This window comes from Rhincodon typus, chromosome 36 (genome assembly GCF_021869965.1).
Source record: "Rhincodon typus isolate 14 chromosome 36, sRhiTyp1.1, whole genome shotgun sequence".
Classification (NCBI taxonomy): Eukaryota; Metazoa; Chordata; class Chondrichthyes; order Orectolobiformes; family Rhincodontidae; genus Rhincodon; species Rhincodon typus.
Genome location: NC_063367.1, coordinates 3,187,028 through 3,213,248, shown reverse-complemented (window position 1 = coordinate 3,213,248; position 26,221 = coordinate 3,187,028). Strand labels below are relative to the sequence as shown.

The 26,221-nt window shown below is 43.1% G+C and overlaps 1 protein-coding gene across 7 annotated transcripts in view; it reads left to right on the top strand.

Moving 5' to 3' along the window:
• Nucleotides 1–25,928, top strand: part of slc12a1 (solute carrier family 12 member 1) — a 124,411-nt gene extending 98,483 nt beyond the window's left edge. For 6 of the 7 annotated variants that reach the window (XM_048617150.1, XM_048617147.1, XM_048617151.1 and 3 more), the window contains 6 exons: nt 14,320–14,442; nt 16,410–16,521; nt 21,667–21,753; nt 23,044–23,179; nt 23,278–23,345; nt 24,921–25,928. In XM_048617150.1, coding sequence (XP_048473107.1) covers nt 14,320–14,442; nt 16,410–16,521; nt 21,667–21,753; nt 23,044–23,179; nt 23,278–23,345; nt 24,921–25,056 — 662 coding nt within the window. In that variant the 3' untranslated portion in view covers nt 25,057–25,928. Of the gene's footprint in view, nt 1–14,319; nt 14,443–16,409; nt 16,522–21,666; nt 21,754–23,043; nt 23,180–23,277; nt 23,346–24,920 lie in introns of those variants that run through there. The other variant, XR_007265647.1, reaches the window with a different exon arrangement.
• Nucleotides 25,929–26,221: the final 293 nt, after the last annotated feature.

Genomic DNA, 26,221 nt, shown 5'->3' with positions numbered 1-26,221 from the left:
ATTAATTTAGGGTATCTGATTGGCATGGACAAGTTGGAACAAGGGGTTTGTTTCCATGGTGTATAACTCTGACCCTGGGGCAAACTCATCCCAGTCGTCTTGAAATTCAGGGCCGCTGTTAACATTGCATTCATTTCAGGGAGCTACTGAGATCTCTATGGACTTCAGAACTCATAAGCCTATCTGGGATGTCTTTGCTGTCTTTGCAAATTGATTTCCTGCAAGTTTAGTGTGCAATCGATTGCATTTAGAGCATGTTCATGAACCAACAGTTTTTACCAACAGAAAAGGGTTTCGCTCCCTTAATTTTCAAGTAATTTGTGTTCACAATAGCCAATAAAGCAGGTCTGCACTGGATATCCAGGGAGTCGCCATGATCCATATACCCGAACATGCTGTCAGGTGCCAACTTCAGCGATCCTGTTGGATGGATGCTGGGCAACCAGGGATATTCCTCCTGTACCTGGCTGATGACACATCTAAGAAATCTGCAGACAGCTACTGAAAAGAGGTTCAACACTATTTTTCCGCCAGGGCCATTGTACGTTGGATCGTAGACTTTCTGAAGATGAGGTCCCAATACCCAGACTGATCAAGCATATGGCTTGCAATATACTCCAGATAGCATACCCTGCATTATTATGATGCGCTTGGCCACTGTTGGCTGAGGATTAGATGCAAGAGGGAGCTGAGGAGGAGGATTCAGAGATGGATACTGGTCAAAGCAATGAAATGGGGTGATATTCCATTGAGTCAGAGAGCCCAGAGGCAACCTTGAAACAACCCATTTCCAGGGTGACGAAGCTGTGGTGATACATTTTCTGCTCCTGTTTAATTTGGATGTCAGCTTTCCACTTGATGTATGACCATTCCTTAAGAATTCGCTTTTTAATTACTTGTACAATAATATGTTGACTTTTCCATTCACTGGAGGCTCTGATCTCCTTACCCCTGTGAAGGCTAATTTCCACGTGCAAACTTTGCTCTGGAAAATGTTAAGGCCAAAGCAGCTTGACACTTCTGAGACCCCACACTCCTGGATTGTTGTGCTAAAATGGCCTGTGCGTCAAAAACATGTCATGTTAAGAATTCCTCTTCTTGATGAGTAGATTGGACACCACCTGAGACCGCTTTATGTGCCTTACTCCCTCCCTACCGTTGCAGTGGTTCAGAATACAGTGAGCTTTCACTGTACTGTTGTAATACCTGAGCATCCTCCGTGCCCGTTCTTTCTTGAAAATGGGCTATGAAAATTTTGAATCTGTTTCTTCCATTCAGCTTAACTTTTACAATAAATTGAAATGTGTTTTGACCCTTGCTCATTTTAAATGAGACCGAGGACCCCAGACCTAAGACTGACCCTCCCTCATTCTCAGGTTCTGTTCCAATAAAAGTGCTTTTTTTGGGATCCCCCAATTTGGCATTCCTGCCTTTGGTTTGACCTCTAAGCCTTATTGTTACTCTTGGTGTCCTTGAGGTAATCTGTAACACCTTTTTATTCCAATTTCCAGTTTCTAGATATGTGGTTCCCTGACAGGAAGTGATCTGAAGTCATCCTGTTTGATTATTGAAGAATTTCAAGATGTGGCCACTGAAACACTGTGTATCCTGTCATTTCACATCTTTCACTTTGGAGAACCTTCTCATCTATTGGAAGAATAAGACTACAACAGACAATGGAGCAATAGAAGTGAATATTTATTTGCAGAACTGCACATTATGGGCAAAGAACATCTACGCCACCAGTGTGCCCTCAGACTTTTGCAGCTGTGGTGGATAGAGCCTGCTAACTTGTACATCCTGGTGACTGTGAAGTCTTTGGTAAACATCTCGTAGGGCCCCTGAAACTAGAGGGTCTTGGCATGCTGAGAGTCTCCTGCACAGCTATATTCTTGCCCTCCAAGGTGAGCTGCTGCAGGCATTAATTCACTGATAGAGAAGAGTTGGAGGTGCATGGCACTTCTGGTGTATCCTGATAAGAAGCTGGTGTGGTATCTGTCTGTCATTTCTCCTACCTGTGGGTGCCTGTTGGTACAATTTTGTCCCCTTGAGGAGAAGCATCACCTGGAATGAGCTCAAGATGCCTTGTCCCCTGATGTCTTGCCATGATGCTGAACACCCACCACTGGCGTACAAGCCCAAATGCTTATCCAGAAGCCACTGTGTGCTTCTAGACCTGAATCTCTCTCCAAGTCACTCTTCAACTCTTCCAGGAGACTGTCCAGTTCTCACATCCCCCAAAGCCAGCAGAACATTGGCAGACCACTCCATTTTTGCTCAGATCTACCTGAATTGTCTCATACTGTCTCTCGCTCTCTCCCACATGCTGTGCATGTCCCTCTCGACCCCGGCCACGCACTGTCTCTCGCGCGCGCTTGCACACGCTGTGTCTGTCCATAAGCTTATGGCTGAATACAGATTCATGGTTTCTGCATGGGGCTCTGGAGGTACCTGCTCTCCTGCAGTCCCCCAAGTGTTAGTCACCACCCAAGCTTACTGCAGCTAATGTATCCATCTGAGGTGACCTGTTTCTGTGCAGCTGGAGAATGTGAAGTGAGGTAGTGCTGGGTTCCTCAAAAGCTCAGGTTGTGGACTCTTGCATTGAGCCTTATGTTGGTCCCATCAGTGCCTGCAGAATAGAAGAGGGAAAAAATAGTTGAAGCTGCAGAGTAACTTATGCAGTCCAGTGAATTTGCTTCTGTGTACGTACAAGAGGAGATGAGAATTTGAAAGAACTGTCATGCTGGATTTGATGCTAACTCTGTTTCTGTCTCTACAGCTGCTGCCAGACTTACTCAGTTTTTATGGCACTTCTTTAATTTCAGATTTACTGTATCTGTATGTTTTACTTTCATAGGGTATGAGAGCAAATGTACTTTGAGGGTTTCTTGTCCATTCAAACCTCTTTGTCGTTCCAAGATGGTCCCAGTCTTCCTTGGCCAGCTTTCTAAAAGTGGTTGAGAATCTTTGTCTGAAACCCCTCTGCCAGTCTTGACTGTGGTGGGAATGGTACAGGAACATTTTGTGGGCAGGCTTAACCATATAAGATAATGAGGTCATCCCCAGTAAATGAGTAGGAAGTGCAGTACTCCGGAAGGGTTAGTGATTTGAGAACATGATATGGTTACGAGCCTTAGTGTACACATCATCTGTGTGATGCTAAGGCTTGCAGGCTATGAGCTTTTGTGACATGTCTGTGCAGTGATGGAGTTAAACTGACTGACACTTTGAGTAGCAGAGAGAAAATGGTGGATCACAGTGGATCATTCATTATTCCAGAAATGCTTGAAGTGCTGTTTGTGAGCATTACTGGCATTGAATTGTACTGTCTTGTTTCAGGGCAGATAGGCTTGATGAAATGGCATTAAAGTGTGATAGTGAGCATCTTGTATATAATCATGCAACCATTTTGCAGGAACAGTCTGTCCCATCCAGCAGCAGTCGCAAAGCAGTATCAGTAAAACTGGATCAGAGATAGTAGGAACTGCAGATGCAGGAGAATCCGAGATAACAAGGTGTAGAGCTGGATGAACACAGCAGGCAAAGCAGCATCAGAGGAGCAGGAAAGCTGACGTTTCAGGCCTAGACCCTTCTTCAGAAATGGGGGAGTGGTAGGGGATTCTGAAATAAATAGGGAGAGAGGGGGAGGTGGATAGAAGACGGATAAAGGAGAAGATAGGTGGAGAGGAAACAGACAGGTCAAAGAGGCGGGGGTGGAGCCAGTAAAGGTGAATGTAGGTGGGGAGTTAGGGAGGAGATAGGTCAGTCCAGGGAGGACGGACAAGTCAAGGGAGCGGGATGAGGCTAGTAGGTAGGAGACGGGGGTGGGGCTTGAGGTGGGAGGAACAACAGGTTAGGGAGGCGGAGACAAGTTGGGCTGGCTTTGGGATGCGGTTGGGGGAGGGGAGATTCTGAAGCTTGTGAAGTCCACATTGATACCATTTGGCTGCAGGGTTCCCAAGTGAAATATGAAGTGCTGTTCCTGCAACCTTACGGTGGCATTGTTGTGGCACTGCAGGAGGCCCAGGATGGACATGTCGTCTAAGGAGTGCGAGGGGGAGTTGAAATGGTTCGCGACTGGGAGGTGCAGTTGTTTGTTGCGAACCGAGCGTAGGTGTTCCGCAAAGCGGTCCCCAAGCCTCCGCTTGGTTTCCCTGATGTAGAGGACGCCACATCTGGAACAGCAGATACAGTATACCACATTAGCAGATGTGCAGGTGAACATCTGCTTGATGTGGAAGGTCTTCTTGGGGCCTGGGATGGAGGTGAGAGGGGCAGATGAAGCACTTCCTGCGGTTGCAGGGAAAAGTGCTGGGTGTGATGGGGCTGGAGGGGAATGTGGAGCAGACAAGGGAGTCACGGAGAGAGTGGTCCCTCCGGAAAGCAGACAAGAGTGGGGAAGGAAAAATGTCTATGGTGGTGGGGTCGGATTGCAGATGGCGGAAGTGCCAGAGGATGATGCATTGGATCCGGAGGTTGGTGGGGTGGTACGTGAGGATGGAGGAGGATTCTTTTTTGGTTGTTATTGCGGGGAGGGGGGTGTGAGAGATGAGTTGCGGGAAATGTGGGAGACACGGTCAAGGGTGTTCTCGACCGCTGTGGGGGGAGGTGGTGGGAGTTGCGGTCCTTGAAAAACGAGGACATCTGAGATGTTCGGGAGTGGAATGCTGCATCCTGGCAGCAGATGCGGCAGAGGCGAAGGAATTGGGAATAGGGGATGGCATTTTTGCAGGAAGGTGGGTGGGAGGAGGTGTATTCTATCTAGGTAGCTGTGGGAGTCGGTAGGCTTGAAATGGATATCGGTTTCCAGGTGGTTGCCAGAGATGGAGACAGAGAGGTCCAGAAAGGAGAGAGAGGTATTGGAGATGGTCCAGGTGAACTTAAGGTTGGGTTGGAAGGTGTTGGTGAAGTGGATGAACTGTTCGAGCTCCTCGTGGGAGCACGAGGCGGCGCCGATACAGTCATCGATGTAACAGAGGAAGAGGTGGGGTTTAGGGCCAGTGTGGCTTTGGAAGAGGGATTGTTCCACGTAACCTACAAAGAGGCAGGCATAGCTTGGGCCCTTTTTGTCTGTAGAAAGTGGGAGGAATTGAAAGAGAAGTTGTTAAGGGTGAGGACGAGTTCGGCTAAGTGGATGAGGGTGTCAGTGGAGGGGGACTGGTGGGGCCTGCGGGACAGGAAGAAGCAGAGGGCCTTTAGGCCATCTGCATGGGGAATGTAAGTGTAAAGGGACTAGACGTCCATGGTAAAGATGAGGTATTGGGGACCGGGGAGTCGGAAGTTTTGGAGGAGGTGGAGGGCGTGGGTGGTGTCGCGGACATAGGTGAGGAGTTGCCGGACCAAGGGGGAGAAATTGGAGTCGAGATAAGTAGAGATAAGTTCGGTGGGGCAGGAGCAGGCAGAGACAATGGGTCGACCAGGGCAGTCAGGTTTGTGGATTTTGGGAAGGAGATAGAAACAGGCGGTGTGGGGTTGGGGAACGATGAGGTTGGAGGCTGTGGGTGGGAAGTCACCTGAAGTGATGAGGTTGTGGATGGTCTGGGAGATGATGTTTTGGTGGTCGGGGGTAAGGTCATGATCAAGGGGCGGTAGGAGGAGGTGTCAGAGAGCTGGCGTCTGGCCTTGGCGACGTAGAGGTCAGTGCGCCATACTACAGCTGCGCCTCCCTTGTCCGTGGGTTTTTATGGTGAGGTTGGCATTGGAGCGGAGGGCTGCATGTTCTGTGGGGGAGAGGTTGGAGTGGGTGAGAGGGGTGGAGAGGTTGAGGTGATTGATGTCTCGACGGCAGTTGGAGATGAAGAGGTCGAGTGAGGGTAGTAGGTCTTGGGATGGTGTGCTGGAGGCGGGAGAAGGGGTCAGTAGAGGGAGGGTTAGGCTCACGATTAAAGAAGTAAGCGCGCAGGTGGCGGAAGAACTGTTCAATGTCCAAGCGTGAGCGATATTCATTGACGTTAGGGTGGAGGGGGATAAAGGTGAGCCCTTTACTGAGGACTGACCGTTTGTCCTTAGTAAGGGGGAGGTCTGGGGGGATGGTGAAGACCCGGCAGGGCTGGATGCTACTGTCTCCTCTGGAGCTGCTAGCTGTGGAGGTGGTGGGCGGAGCGACATTGGTCGGTAAGTCCTGGATGTTGGCAGCAGCGTCCTCGATGTCTGTGGTGTTGGCCTCGGAAACGGCGGCGGAGGCATCGTGAGCCTAACCCTCCCTCTACTGACCCCTTCTCCCGCCTCCAGCACACCATCCCAAGACCTACTACCCTCACTCGACCTCTTCATCTCCAACTGCCGTCGAGCAGCGGTGTCAATGGTGTCTGCTGTGTTCACCGGTCCAGCAAAAGCCATCGACACCGCTGCTGATGCCGCTGCCTCCGTTTCCGAGGCCAACACCACAGACATCGAGGGTGCTGCTGCTGCCGCCAACATCGGGACTTACCGACCAACTCCGCTCCGCCCACCGCTGACGCTGCACGGCCCACTCCCGACGTGGCTCCGCCCACCACCTCCACAGCTAGCAGCTCCAGAGGAGGCACCACCGCAAGACCTCCTACCCTCCCTCGACCTCTTCATCTCCAACTGCCGTCGAGACATCAATCGCCTCAACCTCTCCACCCCTCTCACCCCCTCCAACCTCTCCCCCACAGAACATGCAGCCCTCCACTCCAATCCCAACCTCCCCATAAAAACCTGCAGACAAGGGAGGCGCAGCTGTAGTATGGCGCACTGACCTCTATGTTGCCAAGGCCAGACGCCAGCTCTCTAAGACCTCCTCCTACCGCCCCCTTGATCATGACCCCAACCCCGACCACCAAAACATCATCTCCCAGACCATCCACAACCTCATCACTTCAGGTGACTTCCCACCCACAGCCTCCAACCTCATCGTTCCCCAACCCCACACCGTCCGTTTCTATCTCCTTCCCAAAATCCACAAACCTGACTGCCCTGGTCGACCCATTGTCTCTGCCTGCTCCTGCCCCACCGAACTTATCTCTACTTATCTCGACTCCAATTTCTCCCCCTTGGTCCGGCAACTCCTCACCTATGTCCGTGACACCACCCACGCCCTCCACCTCCTCCAAAACTTCCGATTCCCCAGTCCCCAATACCTGCTCTCTACCGTGGACGTCCAGTCCCTATAAAATTGCATTCCCCATGGAGATGGCCTAAAGGCCCTCCGCTTCTTCCTGTCCCGCAGGCCCCACCAGTCCCCCTCCACTGACACCCTCATCCGCTTAGCCGAACTCATCCTCACCCTTAACAACTTCTCTTTCAATTCCTCCCACTTCCTACAGACAAAAGGGGGTGGCCATGGGTACCCGCATGGGCCCAAGTTATGCCTGCCTCTTTGTAGGTTACGTGGAACAATTCCTCTTCCAAAGCTACACTGGCCCTAAACCCCACCTCTTCCTCTGTTACATCGATGACTGTATCGGCACTGCCTCATGCTCCCACGAGGAGCTATTCATCAACAGTTCATCCACTTCACCAGCACCTTCCACCCCAACCTTAAGTTCACCTGGACCACCTCCGATACCTCTCTCTCCTTCCTGGACCTCTCTGTCTCCATCTCTGGCAACCACCTGGAAACCGATATCCATTTCAAGCCTACCGACTCCCACAGCTACCTAGAATACACCTCCTCCCACCCACCTTCCTGCAAAAATGCCATCCCCTATTCCCAATTCCTTCGCCTCTGCCGCATCTGCTCCCAGGATGCGGCATTCCACTCCCGAACATCTCAGATGTCCTCGTTTTTCAAGGACCGCAATTCTTTTTTCTCCCCCCACCCCACCAAAAAAAAAGTGGTCGAGAACACCCTTGACCGTGTTTCCCACATTTCCCGCAACTCATCCCTCACACCCCCCTCCCTGCAATAACAACCAAAACAGAATCCCCCTTGTCCTCACGTACCACCCCACCAACCTCCGGATCCAACCCATCATCCTCCGACACTTCCGCCATCTGCAATCCGACCCCACCACCAAAGACATTTTTCCCTCCCCACCCTTATCTGCTTTCCGGAGGGACCACTCTCTCCGTGACTCCCTTGTCTGCTCCACATTCCCCTCCAGCCCCACCCCACCTGGCACTTTTCCCTGCAACTGCAGGAAGTGCTACACCTCACCCCCATCCCAGGCCCCAAGAAGACCTTCCACATCAAGCAGATGTTCACCTGCACATCTGCTAATGTGGTGTACTGTATCTGCTGTTCCAGATGTGGCTTCCTCTACATCGGGGAAACCAAGCGGAAGCTTGGGGACCGCTTTGCGGAACACCTACGCTCGGTTTGTAACAAACTGCACCTCCCAGTCGCGAACCATTTCAACTCCCCCTCCCACTCCTTAGATGACATGTCCATCCTGGGCCTCCTGCAGTGCCACAACGATGCCACCCGAAGGTTGCAGGAACAGCACCTCATATTTCGCTTGGGAACCCTGCAGCCAAATGATATCAATGTGAACTTCACAAGCTTCAAAATCTCCCCTCCCCCCGCAACCGCATCCCAAAACCAGTTCAGCTTGTTCCCGCCTCCCTAACCTGTTCTGCCTCCCACCTCAAGCCCCACCCCCATCTCCTACCTAGCCTCATCCCGCCCCCTTGACCTGTCCGTCCTCCCTGGACTGACCTATCCCCCTCCCTAACTCCCCACCTACACTCACCTTTACTGGCTCCACCCCTGCCTCTTTGACCTGTCTGTCTCCTCTCCACCTATCTTCTCCTTTATCCATCTTCTATCCGCCTCCCCCTCTCTCCCTATTTATTTCAGAATCCCCTTCCCCTCCCCCATTTCTGAAGAAGGGTCTAGGCCCAAAACATCAGCTTTCCTGCTCCTCTGATGCTGCTTTGCCTGCTGTGTTCATCCAGCTCTACACTTTGTTATCTCACTGAAACTGGATGCCAGCTTCTGCTTTGCAGACACTTCGCCATTTGAAAGCAACCAACACAGACTCCTGACAAAATTTCTGGCTTGCAGCGAGTGATGCAATGTCCACCTGACTTTTAAATGTGGCATCAGTAACTTGGACCCTGGAAGGTTGCGGCTGGGATGAGAACTTCCTTCTTGCTTGCCACATATGATTCACTGAGTCACTCATGAAGCATCTTGTCTGCGTAGATAATGATCACATATCCCAGATATTGGCACGTGTTTTATCATCTAAGGTGTTAAAGTCTGGTGATGTACTTCCAACATGGTAAACTTAGGTCTGCTTGTGCGTATTGGGCCAGAAGTTATCGTTTACACTTGACATTGTTGAGGAAATATGTTTTAAGGTCCGATACACTGCTCATTCTGATGCAATAAGCCTACTATTGAACTTTGCAAGGAGCGCTAAGTTTGGAAATTTGGCTAACTGATTTGTAGTTAAGTGAGCAGATCCATCTGTATGTGTAAGTTCAAAATACTTGACATCTCTGAGTTACCTGGCCTTTAACTTTGAAGTTCTTGGTATAGTACTATGCACCATTGGAGTCCCACTAAATCACAAATCTAGGTGCACTCAGATACGAGAGATCAGCTACATGTCCAACTGTTGTAAGCAGAAAACAATAACTTGTTTCTTATATAGTGTCTTTGATATAATGAAACATTCTAAATCCACTCACTGGAGTGTTGTAAAGCTATATGTAATTACTGGGGTGGGGGGCGCTGGGTAGGGGGTATGGGGTATAAAGGAATCATCTTGGAGTAATGGAATATTGTAAGTCTGCATTTTGATCATGTTATTTGCCTTTGCTGGGAGGGCAGAAGATGTACTTAGTTTAATTGCCAGACATAATTGAATTTGTTATCTTGTCATTGGCAGTGTATATGGTTCTTTATTGATTTTAAAATCAATCAACTAGCAAAGAGGTAGTAAGAACTGCTGATGCTGGTGTCAGAGATAACAGTGTGGAGCTGGAAGAATACAGCAGGCTAGGCAGCATCAGGGGAGCAGGAAAGTTGATGTTTCAGGTCGGGACCCTTCTTCAGAAATGGGGGAGGGGGAAGTGAGCTCTGAAATAAATAGAGAGAGGAGGGTTGGGGCTGGGGAAGGTAGGTGGGATGGTGGTAGGTAAATGCAGGTAGGCAGTGGTGGGGATTGGTCAGTGAGGTGGGAGGAGCGGATAGGTGGGAGAGAAGATAGGCAGGTGTCAGAAGATGTGTCAGGTCAATGAGGCGGGGATGAGAGGGAGGGTTGGTCATGGGATGAGGCTGGGGGTGGGAGATTTTGAAACTAGTAAAGTCCCCATTGAGACCATTGGGTTGTAGGCTCCCAAGGCGGAATATGAGGTGCTGCTCCAGTTTCCGGGTGGCATCATTGTGGCACTGGAGGAGACCCAGGATGGACACATCGCTCACAAAGTGGGAGGAGGAGTTGAAATGGTTCGCGACTGAAAGGTGTTGTCGTTTGGGCTGATACGTGGTCACTGAGAAGCATTTAACTAACTCCATTGACATTCATGGCATTACCATTGCTGAATCTCCCATGATCAACATCCTGGGATACCATTGACCAGAAACTTTGGCAAAAGCAAATCACACGCTTGAAATTTGGCAGTAATTCCCCAAAGCCTGTTCGTTAAGAATGCATAAGTCAAGAGTGTAACAGAATATTATGCATTTCCTGGGCCGAGTGCAGCTGTGATAAAATTCTCCAGGCTCAACACCGTGCAGGACAAAGCATTCCATTAGATTGGCACCCATCCACCACCTTCATCATTTACTCACTTCACCATAACACTCTGTACCATTTACAAGATGCATTGCAGCAGCTCCACAAAATACCTTTGACAGCACTCTACAAATCTGTGACCTCAACAAAGGGCAAGAGCAGCAGATCCAATGGGACACCATCATCTGCAAGTTCCCCTCCAAGCCACACATCCTCACAAGGAACTGTCGCCAATCCCTTATTGTAGCTGGGTCAAAATCCTGGAATTCCTTTTCTGAATACCTCTCCTCGTGGACTTGCAGCTGTTCAAAAAGGTAACTTCTGAAAGGTAATTAGGAATGTCAATAAATTTTGACCTCACCAGCAACATTCATGTCCTGTAAATTATAAAGAATGTTTCATGGAAGGAGATGTGGTATGGTGGTGGTAGTTAATAGGCTGTTTTCTTGTTTTAAGCAAATTAATATTAACCACTGCCATACTGACATCCTGTGATTCCTTACCTCAGCCATTAGTAAATGACAACTGTTGAAGAGCAAAAAGAAGAATGTAACACCTTCTATCTTTTGTTCATCCCCCAACCGCATCATATACTTAATAACTTTTGAGGGCCCGTAACAAGGGGGTATAATTTTAAGGTGAAACCTAGGAGGTTTAGAGAAGGTTGGTGGGAATTTGAAATGCACTGCCTAGGAGGGCAGTAAAGGTGGGAAACCTCAATCTTTGTAAAACGTACTCGGATGAGCACTTGAAATGTCATAACATTCAAGGCTATAGGCCAAGTTCTGGAAAAAGGGACTAGTGTAGATTTGGAACATTTTTTTTAATCTAGGGGGCTTTTCTGTTCTCTCTCTTTTGAAGTGCTGCAAAACTAATATATAGGTGCTTAGAACAGGTGGCGAAGTGAATGGGTGGAGATTAAGGGAGAGCTAAGATAATGTTCGAAAATTGGAGTCAGTAGACCCATAAATGTCACAAGGAATATTAGACATATCCTCAGTTTGGTGAATCATCTTTGCACTCCCTCCTATGGTAACTACATCTTTTTTCCAGTAAGGAGACCACAGTGGGCTATTATACTCTGTGTTCTTACATCAATGATTTATACAATTGCAGTATGACATCTTATTACTCCAATACCTCCATGGCTCTCGCCACTAAATAATGACTGTTCATGTTATGAAAGTAATAACCTTGCATTTATCCACATTATATTCCATGTGACATATTTTTGCGCACTTGCTTAGCCTCCCCAGGTCAAAATAAGGCACCTTTGCATGCTTCTCACAATTCCCACTCCCACCTAGTTTTGTGTTGTATACAAACTTGGAAATATTACTTCTAATCCCATATCCAAAAAGCTGGGGTCCAAGTACAGACCTTGAGGTACCTCACTCGTCAAACCTAAAGACCTGAACATGACCCATTTATCCCTATGCTCTTTTTCTTTCTGTCTGTTAACGTATTGTCAATCCATGCCTGAATGATTCCACCCCCACCCCCTGCCCCAATCGCATAAACTATAATTTTGTTTACTAACCTCTTGTGTGAGACCTTATTGAAAGCCTTCTGACTGTCTAAATATACTACATCCATCAGGTCACCCTTCTCTATTGTGCTAGTTCTATCCTCAAAATTCCCAACAGGTTTGTCAAATATGATATCCCTTCCATAAATCCTTTTTGATTCTGCTGAATCCTATCATTAGTTTCTAAAAGTACTATGATCGTATTCTTTATTACATGTTCTAATAGTTTTCTGTTGGCTTGATGTAAGGGTAACATATGTAGTTCCCCCATTTACTCTATCCCTCCTTTCTTAAATAGGATTATATTTACCGCCTTCCAGTCTAGAGGAGCCACTCCAGAATCATATAGAATCCTTAAAGATGACCACAATGTATCTATCATCTCTACAGCCACTACTTTCAACACCCTGGGGTATAGATTATACAGAGGTCCCAAGGTTTATCTAATTTTAACTTCCATGAATTTCTCTGGTAATATTTACTAATAGTAATAATCTTCTAGTTCCTCACTTACACTGGTACCTAGATTGCATGAAAATCTAAGCACTCTTAGAGAAGGCTGTTCTCTTGAACATAACAGGAAGTCTCATTTTGCCTGCTCAATTGTCATTTCTGCACAAAGTGAATATTGGAGCAACCTTTTTGGGTCAAAAGACCACATTAAATGTGTCTTGATGTTTTTTCTCAAAGCGACAATTCTCAAGTGTTCCAAACAAACCTTTCAAAAGAGACTTTGCTCTAAATAAAAAGGGACAACTCTTCTCTTTAACCTGCCTATTCCCATGTTGAGACCACTAAAAGTTTTTAATACCTGTTTTTGTAGAGCCATAATGAGCAATTTCCATGCCAAAGGCCCACCAGCTGCACTGAAGTCCTGTTTTGGTTTTAATTTGAAACCAATTGTGGTTTCACAAGGATCTGTGTTAGGGCCTCAATTATTCACATTATTAATAACTTGGATAATATATAACATCGTCATCTATCCAAATTTGCTGATGACATAGGCAGCATTGTAGACCAGAAATTCTAGAATTTAGAAGATTATGGGGTGATCTGATTGAAGCCTTCAAGATATTAACACAAAAAGACAGTTTATCTTTACCCTGTTTCAACTGATTCTAGAACTAGGGGATATAGACTGAGAGTTGGGACTAGACTGTTCAGGAGAGATGTTAGGAAACATTTCTACACATAAAGGGCAGTCGATGTTTAGATATATTCCACAAATGACAATGGATGCTGGATCAGTTGTTAATTTTAAATCTGAGATAAATTTTTGTAAAGTCAAAATATTAAGGGGTGTGTGCGAAAGGCCTCAGATCAGTCACGATTGCATTGAATCATAGAACAGGTTGAAGAGACTAAATGACTTACTCCTGTTTCTGTCTTCCTAAAATGGTTGCTGCCTCGTTATGACTAAAGTGCTCTGCCTGCCAGCAGACTAAAACTCCATAGATGTGTGCATTTAATAGTGCTTGCTCAGATTTTAAGTTTTTAAACTTTTTTATTTCATATCTCCTGATGCCTTTACATCGGTTAAGTTAAAACTCAAGATTCATGGAAGTGTGCCTGTGCTTTTAATAATTGCAAACAACTGATGTATTTTGCTGGAAGCATGATACTGATGCACGTTAACTTTGCTTCAGTATTTTGGCTCGAACCCAGGGAATTCCCCAGCATCACAGGATGAGGTGAATCTAGAGGACTTTGTATAAAATGTATTTAAGAAATGGTATGGAAACAAAAACTATGTATCACTGCAAGGTAATAGGTGACAGAATAAGAGATTAAAAGTAAAAGATGTGCATAGAACACCACAAGCCTTGATGCAATGAGAGCCCTAATATATGTGACCCTGTCTCTCAGATTTGGGATGGTGTTTTTTTTTCCCTAATCAATCTGTCCAGAGATGATGTTATCACCTCTGAGCAGGTGTTGGAATGGTGCTATGCTGAAATAGATCGATGAAGAGAAGTCCTGGTCTTTAACAAAATTGGGTAGCACTTTATGTATGATAAGCATCATTTAAAGACTTTGTTCTAATCTGACAGTAGTTTAGGTTGCTGAATTGTTACACTGTTCCTTGGAAGCTAATTATGTTGGCTTTTCGGATACAATAACTTCTCTCTTTATATTCAGACTTTAAAATCAGTGCTGGTCATGCTGCAGATTTTAATCAACGCCTACTGGAAGCTAGTACTCGGTTCCAAATGAATCAGGGAAAAGGCACAATAGATGTATGGTGGCTGTTTGATGATGGAGGTATGAAGCATATTCTGCAAAAAATTGAAATTTAATGCCTTCTCATTAAGTTTGTAGATTGATAATGCAAGTTTTTAAATATATTAATGTAACTTATATATTTTATGAATAGGGAAAGGCTTTGGAATTCTGAAGCACAGAGGGACTTGGGAGACCTAGTTCAGGATTCTCTTAAGGTTAAAGTAGGTTCAGTGCTGTTGTGAAAACAAATGTAATGTTTATATTCGCCTCAAGAGGGCTAGAATACAAGAGCAGAGATGTACTATTGAGACTGTAGAAGGCTCTGGTCTGACTGCATTTGGATAATTTGAGCAGTTTTGGGCCCGTATTTAAGGATGGATATGCTGTTCTTGGAGGGGCTTTCCAGAGGAGGTTTACAAGAGTCATCCCAGGGATGAAGAAGAGCTTGTCATATGAGGAGCGGTTGAGGACTCTGGGTATGTATTCAGTAGAGTTTAAAAGGATGATGGGGGATCTTACTGAAATTTATGGAATGCTGGGAGGCCTGGATAAAGTGGACATGAAGAAAATGTTTCAACGAGTTAGAGAGACTAGGACTTGAGGGCATAGCCTCAGTGAAGGGATGACCCTTCAGAACTGAGATGAGGAGGAATTTCTTCAGCCAGAGGGTAGTTGATTTATGGAACTGTCACTGGAGGCCAAGTCAGTGAGTATATTTAAGACCGAGAATAGATCCTTGATTGGTAAGGGTTACGGGGAGAAGGCAGGAAAATGCGGTTGAAAAACATGTCAGCCATGATTGAATAGGCTGAATGGCCTTAATTCTGCTCCAATAGCTTGTGCTCTTGTAACTCCTCTTTATTACCTCAGGATGACCAACCACTGCTGTAATGTATGAAGTGCTGTAATGAGTTTGTGCAAACCAAGCTCCCCCACAGGAAAGAAAGGACCATACCATCTGCTGGCTAAGGAAGAAATTTTGACCAGGATGCAAGGAGAATTTTCCTGTTCTTCCTCATATAGTGCCATGCAATCTTTTCATGTCCATTAAGAATTTGAGGCTATGTAACAATGTCTCCTCCAAAAGACAGCAGCTTTGACAGTGCAATGCAAATACCTCAGATTATGTGCTCAAGTGTCTGCAATTGGACTTGAACCCATAGGCTGTATTTACTGGAAGCAGAGGGATTTTGGTTGCTGCCTGCAGGGCTTGTGGACCTCATGCCTTCTTTTAAGGAGCTGCCAAATTAAGTTTCATTCATGCATTTGACAAACCAGCAGCAGGTTGTCCCCGACATCTGTTGTCTGCAGTGGTGGCTGCTGTCAGAACCACATTCTGCCTGAGGCTTTGAATCAAGGAGGGACCAAAGCATGGATGGGTAATGGCAGGAGTGAGGTCAAGGTTGAGGGAGTGGCTTTCAGTGATCCCCTGCTCCTAAAACACTAGGGTCCCTTGATCAAGCACTGAGTGCTTTTGTCTGAGTGATCTCCCCTGGGAGCCCATAACTGGACAGCCTAAGGTTTGCTTATTGCATGGAAAGCCCCCTCCCTGCTGCTGGGTTAGTGGCAGCGGGATTAAGCACTTGAGCTGTAATTCACAGTGGGGTTCTAAAGGTGTTCCCACAGGCCATCTTGTCTCAAAAACTTAACTGGGATAGAGGTTGGTGTGAGGGTGTTAATGGGTGATGAGGTCCCCTCAATTCAGCAATAGTATTACTTTTGCCTCAAAAAGTGGTATTTTCACACTGAGGTTTCCAGTAGTCTGGGATGATCACAAATAGTTTGGAATATTTTAAGTATGTAAAAATCAAGATTTCTTCGATAACCTTTTGTAGCTATTGGCAATTCATGTTTGGCCTCAAGTGTAATTGAATTATTTATAGAAATCCTAGAAGATTTCAGTATTTATTTATGAAAATAAAACTTGTATTAAATTTATAATTTTGCATTCAGTTTCAATTTATCATTTAAACGAGCATTAATCCTGATATCATTACTTAATTTAGGTTTAACTATTCTCATTCCCTATCTGTTAACTATTCGCAAAAAATGGTGTGGCTGTAAATTGCGCATCTTTATTGGAGGGAAGTTGGACAGTATTAATGAGGAGAAACGAGCGTAAGTTTTGTTAAATAAGATTCTTGCACATTTTAAATCATTTGGATTTTATTAACATGGTTGATTGGATGTTAGCACTTTCACTGATTTTCATCAAATTTGGCAAAGTAGGTTTTCTTTGTGGTGAATGTTCATGAATATTAGTAAAAATATTGACAAAGTTTTTAGCTGAAATGTTTGAAAGTATTGAAAAACAAACGAGTATTTTGGAAAGAGGGAGGCAGAAATTCATCTACTAAAACGACTGAACTTCCTGACAACAAGTGCATCAAAGTGTTTCATGGTAATGTGCACATCCAGAAATACACCGGTATATTTATATAGATGTATTTGAGTGTGAGCTTTGGGTACTAAAGGGATTCTGTAGCATTTCCCTTTTGAGCCAATTGGAAGTAGTGTATCAGAGAGCACAGGGAAGTCACTCACCCATCGTGCCTGTTCCATCTCTTTGACAGAGCTGCTCAATTGATCCCGCTGTAGTCTTTACACATTCTCCTTTTTATATTTCCTTGAAATGGAAAAACAATTCCAATTCCGTTTGAAAGTGACTATTGAAACTATTTCTATCACCTTCTTCAGGCTCTGTATTCTAGATTATAACTTGTTGAGTTAACCTCCATCTTTTACCTTAAATTGGTGCCAGATGGTTACTGGCCCTCCTGCCAGTTGGAAGTTCTTTTTATTTTGAAAAAATAAAATCTATAATTGGAATATTTCTGACAAAGCTCTCCTTGCCCTTCTATGCCCTGAGAACAATCACAGCTTCTCTAATAACTTCATGTCCCCTCCCTCGATGCTACAGTGTCTCTAATTTGCCTCTGCTTCTCTAATTATCCTGTACTAAATAAGCAGAAATTTCCAACTGAATATGAGGAAGACCGAAACTATTGTCTTTCACCCCTAAACTCTTTCCCACTGGCTCTAACCTCTCCCTCATCGCTGACAATCTTGATGTTGTATTTGAGCCCAGACTGAGCTTCCATACAGATGAATGCTCTGTCACCACCTGCTTTCACCTCTGTAACATTACCTGACACTGCCCATGTCCTCTGTCCAACTTCTTAAACCTCCTTCCATGGCATTGTTATCCTTAGTTTTGAATTATACCAGTGCGCTCTCGGCTGACTTCCTAATATTGTAAAACATAAACTTAAAAGTTCTTTGAATCGCGCATGCGCATCTTAACTTATTATCATTCACCTCTTAATGACTCCTGATTTGGTAACATCTCCATTTTTAAATATTTCTGTGGTCTCACTCCATCTCTAATGCTGTGAGATTTCTGTGCTCCTTTGATTCTGCCATCTTCTGCATCCATAATATTAATCGCTCGATTAATGGCTGCCATATGTTCAACTGTCCTTAGTTCTAGAATTTCATTCCTAAACTTTTGTCTTTCTTCCTCAATGTATTTAAGTCAAATGTGAAAAATGTATTAGCTAAGATAGAGATACACAGATTTAAAATAAGTTCAGTTATGTATAAAGATAAAAATTTCTGCTATTCTTGCAGGCCTAGTCTGCTTGCAAATTACAATTCTGGATTGAAAGATTTGAAGACTTGAATTCAGTTTCAGCAGCTTCTGGTGTTGTATCATTTGAGGTTGCTTCCACAGGTGGTCTGAGCAGAACAATCCAGGGGGAAGGATGGTGCTTGATTAGGGAAGGAGGATGACACCGGTATTGTAGAGACAGCAGATATTGTTAGTGACTTTTTTAACCATCTGGGCTCTGGACCCACAGCAATGTGATTGGGTCAATAGAAGTGATTTAAACAGGGAGGCAGTGCATGAGCATGCAGATGGAAGGCCACAACATTTTTATATGCTTGTATGGGATGTGGGCATTGCTAGGAAAGCTTGCATTTGTTCCTATGCCCGTAGTTTTCTTTGGCTCTGTAGGCCAAGGCAGTCAAAGTCAACTAAATTGCTGAGAGTCTAGAGTCACATGTATGTCAGACCAGGTAAGAAAAGCAGATTTTCTTAGAGGGGATGAATGAACCAAATGGGTTTTTTCAACAATCATTGGTTGTTACAAGATCATAATTGGGCTAGCTTTTAATTGCAGATTTGATTGAAGTTAAGTTTACTTGGGGGATTGCAACTCAAGGTCTCACAGTGCTTGCTTGGGCCTCTGGTTTACTAGTCCAGTGACATTATCATTAGCCACTAGTTTTTCCTCAGTGCTCAACACAGACGAGGAGTTTAGACGTTGGGCAACACTACAGAGAACAGAAGCTGACGTCGAGCTGTTTTATTGTGGATTTGAACTACCAAGGAAAAACGTGAATAGTGGGAGTGAATTTTAACATTATCAATTTAATGGGCAGAAAAAGACATTTTGAAAAAGGAGGGGCTTGAGAAACAAATGAGTTTGAAATTGAATGATTAAAGTTGATGTAAGGATAACTGCAGGACATATTGTTCTAGGAAACTGTCCCGAATACACTATGAATTTGTCCTCGTGGCTACCTCTGCCAGTTTGACTATCCCAATCTATGCGAAGGTTAAAGTCGCCCATGATTAATATTGCCTTTTTACATGGCCTCATTATCTTCTGATTTATTCTCTGCCCACTGTATAGCTATTGTTAGGAAGCCTTTGAACTACCTGCCAGTGTTTTCTTCCCTTTTTTATTTCTTACCTCTACTTTTCTGGATTTGACATGTCCTGATCCAAGATAGTTTCTTGCTATCAGACCTTATCCATCTGGTATCAATGATGCTATCCCACCACCCTTTCCTTCCAGCCTGTCCTTGTGAAAATTCATATGCCCCTAAATCTTTTGTACTGAGATTTAATCTTGTAATCATGTCTCTGTGGCTGTAAAATCATACACATTAACTTCTTTTTGTGCTATTAATTCGTTTATTTTGTTCTGAATACTTAATTTTGACTTTTTAATTTTTTTCCCTCCTTTAACTATATTTACTGCAAATTTTGTATGTTTGTATACCCTGACATCTCCTCCTGTCTGACTGGGTATTCTTACCCAAATAACTGCCCTTTAAACTACTATATAATCTTGCTTTCAGAAGCCTATATTTCTCTCCCCTCCACCCTTTGTAAATGCAGCAAAATTCATATGGTTTACTCTGCTATGAATCCTGTTTTAATTTGTAAAATCAAACTTGCATGTTAATGATTATTAGTTATTCTTTTGTTATATTTGCAAGTTTTCACAATTAGTTCATAACTAAGCTACCTTGGGGAGATATCCACAAATATTTTGATTGTAAAATATGTGCAGTGATATGTTGCAAAGAAGAGGATTATGTAGATAAGCAGAATATTGGTAAATTGTGTAAGTGCTCTCTTCAGATAGTATAATGTGTATGTGATTTCCTATAAGTTTCCCAGCAACAATCATCTCCCCGTCTTTTATAAATTGGTTTTTTAAAAATTGTCTTTTTCACTACCTGGAATCTATTTTCCATTGTCAAATAGGTAAGTGAGGGATTGATGGCAATGGGGAATGTTCAGAGGAGGTGTCTATAATGGGATAAATGCAAGGATTCTGACAAATGTGTGAATAAGTATTGAGAGGCCTTTGTATGCCCTTGAAAAATACATTTTGAGAGTGAAAGCATGTGGCTAGTGAGATGACAGAATATCTGATTTTAAAAACTGGTTGGGTGGGAGAAAAGAGGAAATAGAAGTGAAGAAATGTTTCTCAGAGGAGTAGCATTGCCTCCTATTCTAGGACCACTTGTGTTCACTGTTGTGTACACAAAAATTTGAATAAGGGATTGGAGCTATTGATGTCGAGTTTGTAGATGGTACTAAAATTAGAGACATTCCAGCTCCTGTTGGTCCTCAAAATTAATAACAAGGAAATAAGTTTGTGGAAGCAGCTACAAGCTGAGAGATGGAGTTACATATCAATAATTTAAGGTGCATACTTTATTTTTAAAAAATACAGTCTTATACTGACATCAATTGAAAGCCTTATTTGTGCATGAGCAGAGCTGGTGATGATATCATTACAGCAGTGTCAGGAGTTGAAAAATAAATCATTTCAGTATTCTATAAATTCAGTATTATAAATCACTTCCCTAATATTTACCTTCAATGAATAACTATAGTGAAATAAGAATGGAGGACATATCAGAGTTATGCTGTGGAACTTGCAACTGTTTGTTATTTACTTGTTGACCAAGTAAGCAAACTTTATTATGAACTAGCACCTATGGGACTAGGAGTGTGCCAATTGATCAAATATTCTGCTTGATCAAGAGATCCACATAGTCAATATAAAAACATTCAGTAAGTAATAGAAACGGGATGCAGGGGGTATTCACAACACTGTTATACTTTATTTACAGCATAAATCACTTAAACAATAATGCCTTTGCCTAAAATAAAACTTACCAGCAGAGCGTCTTCTCACTCATGTCTTCAGCTGACTACTCTGACATCACAGAGATCATGATAATACAGCAAACTTCTGGTATTTGAGGTATATGATTTTTGCTGATTCATCAAGAATATTGGTTCATAAGGTGCCAGTTAAAACAAAGTTTGCTGTATATAGTTAGCAGATCGGTTGAATGTAACGTTTTAGGAAATTGTAAGCTCAGTGGGAAGATGTGCTCAGAAGAAATGTAAGTATGGAATAAAAGCCGAGACTTTCAACTCCAACAAAACCTCAATGAATATTATAGTGAGGACCGTAGTCTATTTGCACGTTTGTCTTCCTATGCTGCATTTTCCAGACCTGGTTACTGCAGAAAGTGCTCCCTCTGGTGTTCTGATCTCAATTGATGAAGTTGAAAAAGAAAAACAATAGTTGGGTAGATTAGGTGAAACGAAAAAGCTGAATGACTTGGTAGTTCGGGATATTAAAAGCAGCAGTTCAAGTGGATAGGACCATAAGAAACATTAATTTTATATCTTTACAGAAAAGTATTCTATATGAAAAATGATATATAATGGAGTGCATGGCAATTTTTGAGCCCCACACCATAGGAATGATGTTGAACAGTAGTTCACCGGTAAGCACTTAGTTAGAATCGCTTCTTAAATGGAGGATAAACATCATCAGCATAGTTATATTAACCTGCCCAATTCTGCCACCATATATCTGGTATAGAAATTAAAACCATGTTTAAAAGTGATAAATATTGCATGTTCTTGCTTCTCTACAGAATGGCAGCACTCCTAGGCAAATTCCGGATTCAGTGTGCTGACATCAAAGTCATTGGAGACATTAATATGAAACCAAGCAAAGAAAGGTAGGCAGAGACTGAATTGGTTTCTTCAGTAGTCTATAACTACAAAGTTGAGATTCCTGAGCATTGCAGACAACCTGACGCAGCATGGATTATTAGTATTGATGTTTGTCAGTCTTGGATGATATTGGTAAGTGGGTCCTTGTCAAATCCCTCAGACGTGGACTTAAACTTATAGGAGCTAGTAGCTTGTTTCTGGTGGATTGTAGGAAACTCTCTTTGCTGTGAATGATGTTGCAGAAAGAGACTTAATCTCATTAAAACAAACAAGATTCTGAGAATCAGGACAAGCTGGATGCTGAGGATATTTCTCCTCATGGGGAAGTTAAAACTAGAGTGTATAGTTTTAAAAACAGGTTTCCCACTTAAGACAGAGCTGAGGAGGAATTTTTTCTCAAAGTCAGTCTTTAGAATTCCATCCCCAGAGAGCTGTCAAGGCAGGGTTATTGAAGCATTCAAGGCAAGCGGAAGATATAACACAGTGTGGAGTTGGAGGAACACAGCAGGCCAGGCAGCACAGAGAAGCAGGAAGGTTGATGTTTTGGGTCGGGACCCTTCTGTATCTCTGACTCCAGCATCTGCAGTTCTTGCTATCTCTGAAGAGTTAGATATGATTTTTGATCCAAAGGGAGTCTAGAGTTACGACACAGCAGGTGGGAAAATAGAGCTAAAGCCACAATTACATCAGTCCCGATCTTACTGATTGGTAGAGCTGGCTGGGGAAGCCAAATAACCTTATCTTGCTCCTCCTACTTAAGTAGATTTGGGGAAGGGAAATGAGGGAAGTGTTCTGAGGAAAATATATTCCCAGTCTTTGAGTTTTGACTTTTCTTTACATCCATCTCAGCATGGATTTCACTCTGTTAAAGATATAAAGCAAAAGGCAAGTCAATCATTGCATGCTGGAAGAGGATGCTGCACTTTGTTGAGGAATAGTAAGTATGCAGGTGGAAAGGAAACTCGGTCTAACGTGTAGAATTTGACATTTTAAATTACTTGTTCCGGGGTGTTGTGGCTAAAATAAGAATAAACACCTTGTTCAAGAACATGCATGCACAATATTTTAAGTTTGAGTTTAAGAGAATTGTTTATGCTGAAAAAAAGCTGCAGATTGTTAACTACAGTGTGAAATGATAGCCTCCTAAAAGCTGAAAGCACAGCACTTAGCAAATTGAATAACCATTGGATATATTCAAATTGTTATTTATATAATTGTAACACTTTACTGAACAAATATGGAACTCTGTCAACATTATGAAATAATTTCTGGCTAATTGTAATCATTAATTGCAGCTGGAAAAGATTTGAAGAATTGATTGAACCATACCAACTGCACGAGGGTTCCAAGGATCCTGCAACTGCAGAAATACTGCTGAAAGAGCATCCATGGAAAATTACCGATGCGGAGCTGGAGAGGTTTAAAGACAAGGTGGGCAAAAAAGAGACTTTTTTAAAAAATGGAAATGATGTGACTGAAATATTTATGAATTATAATGAACATTTAGTTACAGTGACTTTGTTTTAAAGACATACCGACAGGTCAAACTCAATGAACTTCTGCAGGAGAACTCCCGATCTGCCAACATCATTGTTGTGTAAGTAAATTCTATTGGTATTACACACATCAGGTACTGAACACGATAAGAACAATACCCTTGCACTCATACACTACCCTTGCATATGTTGTTTTCATTTAGTATTTAGAAATCTATTGATATGTAGTTTGAACATACTCAGTGACCTGTCCCACACCCCTCTGGGATGGAGAATTCAAAGATTCTTCATGGAGAAATTCCTCCTCATTTCCGTCTTAAATGGCCTACCCCTTTAATTCTAAGAAAGTGCACAGGCAAGGGAAACATTCTTGCTGGACGTACATTGTTGAGGCGTGTACAAGTTTTGAGTTTGAATAAGATCATTGCTTATTCTCAATTCTAAAGAATACAGGCCCAGCCTCATAAATTCTCTCATAAGCAATCCAGCCTTGCCTGGAAACAGTCTGGTGAACCTCCGTTGCACTCACTGTTTTGACAAACAGACTCATAGAGACATACAGCACGGAAACTGACCCTTAGGTCCAACTCGTCCATGCCGACTAGGTACATCAAATTGAACTAGTCCCATTTGCCTGCATTTGGTCCATATCCCTGTAAACCTCTCCTATTCATGTACTTGTCCAAAAGCCTTTTAAATGTTGTAATTTTACCAGTCTCCACCACTTCCTCTGGCAGCTCATTCTATACACATACCACCCTCTGTACGGAAAAAGTTGCCTCTCAGATGCCTTTTAAATCTTTCCCCTCTTACTTTAAACCTGTGCCTTCTAGTTTTGGACTTGCTTACCCCTGGGGACAAAGACCTTGGCTATTCACCTTATTGATACCCCTCATGATTTTATAAACCTCTATAAGGTCACCCCTCAGCCTCCGACACTCCAGGGAAAGAAGTCCCAGTGTCTCCTTCTAACACAAACTGTCCAGTCCCAGCAACGTCCTTGTAAACTTTTTCTGTACCCTTTCTAGTTTAACAGCAATGTGAGACACAATCTCCCACATACAAAGCCATGCTGACTATCCCTATTCAGTCCTTGCCTTTCCAAACCAAAACTATACAATCCTCCTGGTGCAGTTGCAGCAAGACATCTTTATGTAAAATGCTAATGTAATATTACAGTATCAAAAGTATATGCTGACCCATTTTTAGAGAAGAAAGTAGGAATACATTGGGGAAGTGCTGTAAATTGGACTATTCTGAACTCCTGGATTTTTTTTTTATTCATTCGTGGGATGAAGACATTTCTTTATTGCCCAGAGCACAGTTAAGGATCAAACATTGCTGTGGGTCTGGAGTCCCATGTAGGCCAGACCAAATAAGGATGGTATTTTTCTTCTCTAAAGGATGTTAGAGAACCAGATGGGCTTTTCCTGACAATTGGTTGATTCATGGGCATTATTTAGACTCTCAATTCCAGATTTTCTTTTTTATCGAATTCAAATGTGACTATCTGCTGTGCCAGGATTTGAACCCAGGTCGCCAAAGCATTAACTGGGTCTCTGGATTAGCAGCCCAGCATTAGTACCTCTAGGCCGTCACTTGCCCTGTACAGTAACTTGTGTAGCCAGAAATGGATTAGAATTTTTAAAACTTATTTTCATTTTCTTTCATATTAGGAGTTTGCCCATTGCCAGGAAAGAAGCTGTATCAAGTTACTTGTACATGGCTTGGTTAGAGATTCTTTCAAGAAACCTGCCTCCTGTCATAATGATCAGAGGAAATCAGAAGAATGTTCTGACCTTCTACTCCTAACAGAAAATTGTATGTTGAGGCTGCAGCAAATGACACAGTCAAGACAACACTTATTTACCACTTAGTTGCTTAATAAGGATGACACACTGAAGTACCAAACAAAATCTATTCTAGTTTCTGATTTCCTGCTGCATTTCACAAATAATGTCACTAGTTAGTCTTCTAAAATTTTTATATTTGGTCACCGTGTCGTGTAATAGCTTGATTGGTTGACCCCTACATTTTAGGACACTATTCTCTGATCACTAACTTTACAAAGGTGGAATAAAATCCTCCTTACTTGTCTACAATGTAAGATAGTTAACATACTCATAGTATTTTGGAAATCCAAATTTTTCAGCAGTAAGATCTTCAAAGAGTTTTCAATCAATTGTCATTATTTGATAACTCGCACTAACTCTGCTTAAATCAGGATTTTATTAGACATATTGACTTAATTATGTGTACTGTATTCTTCAGCTTAATTAACATTTACACTAAAACCACATGTTGATAAGACTGTTTCTGCAGTCTGACAAGCTCATTCAGGTACATGAAAATTGAACAGAGTTCAAGGGAAATGTGCAAAACCGGATGAGATTACAGCTTTGTGAACAATATATACTGTGAAATGAAGCAAGAAAGATGTGCAATGAAAGTAGAACAGAATGAAAAGGGAATGGAGTGAAATTTCAGAGAGGAAAGACACTCACTTTATCATGAGAAATCAGTTGTAGTTTGGGCAGGATTTCTTGCAATATGATGCAAATATACATATTGCTTATATTCAGAATGTGTTTGACACTTACTTGTAAAAGAAATAATATAATCTGCAAAACATTAATGATGACCTTGTATCTGATGAGAATTGAAATAAAAGGTACTAAAATTAACTTTGTTGTCCTCTACTTTCTTCCAGATAGTGGAGTTTTTAGAAGATGAATGGTACTTTTTTTTTACCATTTCACTAATTTTCTAAACAAAAATTCATTAACTGACCCTGAATTCAAATACCAATGCATTGCAAAAATTCAGGAAAGATCTTTAGCATCTCCAAACCGATCACTACTACCATCTGAAGGACAAGGGCAGCAGATACGGCACCACCTACAAACTTCCAAACCACCCACCATCTTGACTTGGAAATATATCGCTGTTCCTTCCTGGGTCCCTCCCTAACAGCATT